This window comes from Diorhabda carinulata, chromosome 4, assembly GCF_026250575.1.
Source record: "Diorhabda carinulata isolate Delta chromosome 4, icDioCari1.1, whole genome shotgun sequence".
Classification (NCBI taxonomy): Eukaryota; Metazoa; Arthropoda; class Insecta; order Coleoptera; family Chrysomelidae; genus Diorhabda; species Diorhabda carinulata.
In genome coordinates, this window is record NC_079463.1 from 30,544,059 (window position 1) to 30,547,062 (window position 3,004).

Below are 3,004 nucleotides of genomic sequence, written 5' to 3' on the forward strand. Positions count from 1 at the left end.
GAAGCCACATTTGTGTACAGTAACCTTGAAAAACAAAGCAGTTTTGACTGGAGCAATCTTATGAATCAAGGTTGATTTTACTGCGGCTTTTTTGTACAATTTTTTGACTTAACTCTCTCGCAATCCCAAAATATTGTAGCCAACACTTTTTGGTGCTTTATGTGACCTTTGCTTTTTTTGATACGAGCTTTCCCTTCCGATGCCACTCCATACAATCTCTTTTGGATGTAAAATTCCATAATTTCATCACCCATGATGCACTAAAAATCGTTCATAACATTCTAATCGACGCTGCTTTTGCATTGCGCTAAGAATTAGAAACCTTCACCCTACTCTAATTTATGTCATATTTAAATGCTTATGTAGGATCCTTCTTGTTTTGGAAACGCCAGGATCTGATGCAATTTCTTTTGTTTTCAGACGCCGGTCACTTTTTTTTAATAGATGAACTTGATGGAAACTAGTAATCGTAAATAGCTTCCAATCTATTTTTGATTTATGTTGGTGTTAATCCTTCTTTAGTTCTAAATTTATAACAACGCGATTTGAGACATCATTTGAAACAACTTGACTAAGTGGTAGTTCGAGCTCTCCTATAATAAATTGAAACTTTTTGTAAAGCTTGTTAAGTCTTGTCACTGAAGCATACAAAAAGATTTTTGCGAACGTCTTTTATTCCCTAACCTAACCTATCCAAAGTGAGTCCATAAAGCTCCACATAACCTCAAAAAACGTATCGCGTCAATTGTCACTGTCAAATTAAAAAAAAATTTGTAGCATCTTTAAGTTCTTTATGTAAATTTATTTATATTTATATGTTATTTCGCATATTAGTACTATATACATTTTTCTTGCATAGTTTTGAATCGTTCGCAATATCTAATGACAAAGACGAGTTGAGTATATTGCAACGAGCGAAGAGAAACTTGTTGTGCAAAGAGAAAGAATACTTGAAGAATCAACCGATGAGTGAACAATTAAGAAAATTCATAAGCAGATACAAGAGAAAAGCAAAAATTCCAAAATCTAGAATAAAACACGATATAGAAGATATGTATGTATTAGATAATGGAAATATAGTTCCTCTGAACCAAATTAAAATTAGAAACGTAAATGAGGAATACTACACCAGTTCGCAGGCAAGTACACAACAATGGAAATTCACAGTTTTACCAGTTATTCTTCCAAAAACCCGCGATTCTTGTTCGACAGTTTCTACCGTTGAATCAACCTCTCCAGTAACTACATTTAGTATCACTACTCCTAGCGAAACCACTAGTATCATTAGTGCTACTATTGATGATACTAATACGAGTAGCAAAATTCATAAAACAACAACAAAAACTGAAGAAAAGACGGAAGAATCTTATGTAGAATCAGATGACGAAAATATACCAAGCGAAGTTACCACTAAAGGTAAACTGTTGAGTAAAGTCATTCAAGACGTCCAAGAATTAATCAAATTTGAAAATCAACCGAAAACCGAAGGAGAATTGGGAACTTGCAACGTAACCGGCGATTGGGATAGTTACGCCGGAGGTGTCCAAATTCGCATATCACCCAACTCCAATCCCAAAACACCGAAAATAGAAATAGTACCTAGAGAACCGCCGATGGATGGTTTTTTGAACGGTACTATTTGGAATGTGACCGCCCTAGCGCCGTTTCCGCATCAATCTTTAATTTCTATTACGGCCGTATCTGCTAAAGGTAAAAAGATAGCAAATTTTTTGGGAGAATGTAGGATTTGTGAAGGAGCAGAAAGTATAGCCGGATATTGGATGTTGAGACGGAAATCGAAAAATTGCAAAGACCGAGAAGAAGCGAATAGTATTATTAGCGATGTTCTCAGAAAAAACAACGTCAGGTTGTTGCAGAAACAACACCTAGCTTCAATCGATAAATCTACGATGCAACACATAGAATCAACATCGGAAGACGTGGAACATTAACAATTATTAATTTAATTAAAGTTTATAATTGACTATTTGATTTTTTTGAAATGGCTACAGCTAATCAATGATAGAATTAGCCAGAGACTTTATTTTGACGTTCAAAAAAAAATCCTTGTTTGATAATATTCTCTTTCAGCACCATTCGCATTCATCACAACTATTGTAGAAAAAAAAATCTTCAGCAACTTGTTTCGCAAACATTTTTTCTATTTCTTCTATTTACTTCTTACTTTTTTCATTAGCATCTACACATGAAGAAGGCAATGGCCGGGCAAAAGGAAATAGCTGGTGACATATAAGAAATTTGTGTAAGTGGAATCGGAACTTCTATTCGAAAACGTAGAAGAGGGAAGAGGTAGAATTGTTTCTATTATCTCTTTTATAACTGTTTTGTTTCTCTTCTCTCATTTTTACTGATTTATCTTTACCATTATAGTCTTATTCAAACTCTTTCTTCACTTATTTTCTCTTGTCCACTTTTTTTACTTTTTCCAGCCCTTCACTTCGTTTTACCATATTTCATCCGTGTCGGCTTCTCGTAAAATAATATCTGTATCAATAAGTTGCAATTATTTGAAGTTTATCTTATTTTCTTTCCACCGTTTCGCTCCAAAACTGTCAGGATCTTCTTCAATATACTAAATAAAACTCAAACATTATTTTTCGATTCATATTCACTCAATCCACAATTTTTTCACGATTCACTACACTTCCAGCCCTCATATATTCACAAACTCGCCGTTTAGGTAAATCTTCTGCATGGCCAGAAGATACAACAACTCTCCAGAATGCTCTAAAGTGTTATGATATGTTCTAGATTACTTTAGAACATTCTGCATTGTTAAGTATCTAGAAAGCGACATGTCCTCATCTATTCAAAAGCCTACCACTGAGGTAAAGCAGAATATATTGATATCGATTAGACTACCAGATCTTAACACGTTGAGCCCCAACCAAACTTGATAAACTATCCCCTGGACTCAAAAAACTTTTTTGTGTTATTAAACTCTATAATAAAGGAAAAAATTAATTGAAATCAATAATAAGTT

General features: G+C 34.0%; 1 protein-coding gene across 1 annotated transcript; it reads left to right on the forward strand.

Annotated features, from left to right (window-relative positions):
• The first annotated feature begins 753 nt into the window (after nucleotides 1–753).
• Nucleotides 754–1,985, forward strand: LOC130893231 (uncharacterized). Its single transcript, XM_057799152.1, has one exon. The coding sequence runs from the start codon at nucleotides 816–818 to the stop codon at nucleotides 1,950–1,952; it is 1,137 nt and encodes a 378-aa protein (XP_057655135.1). The 5' UTR covers nucleotides 754–815; the 3' UTR covers nucleotides 1,953–1,985.
• Nucleotides 1,986–3,004: the final 1,019 nt, after the last annotated feature.

Excerpts from the sequence above, each read along its gene's own strand:
- LOC130893231 (XM_057799152.1), top strand. The coding sequence starts at position 816 with ATGTTATTTCGCATATTAGTACTATATACATTTTTCTTGCATAGTTTT.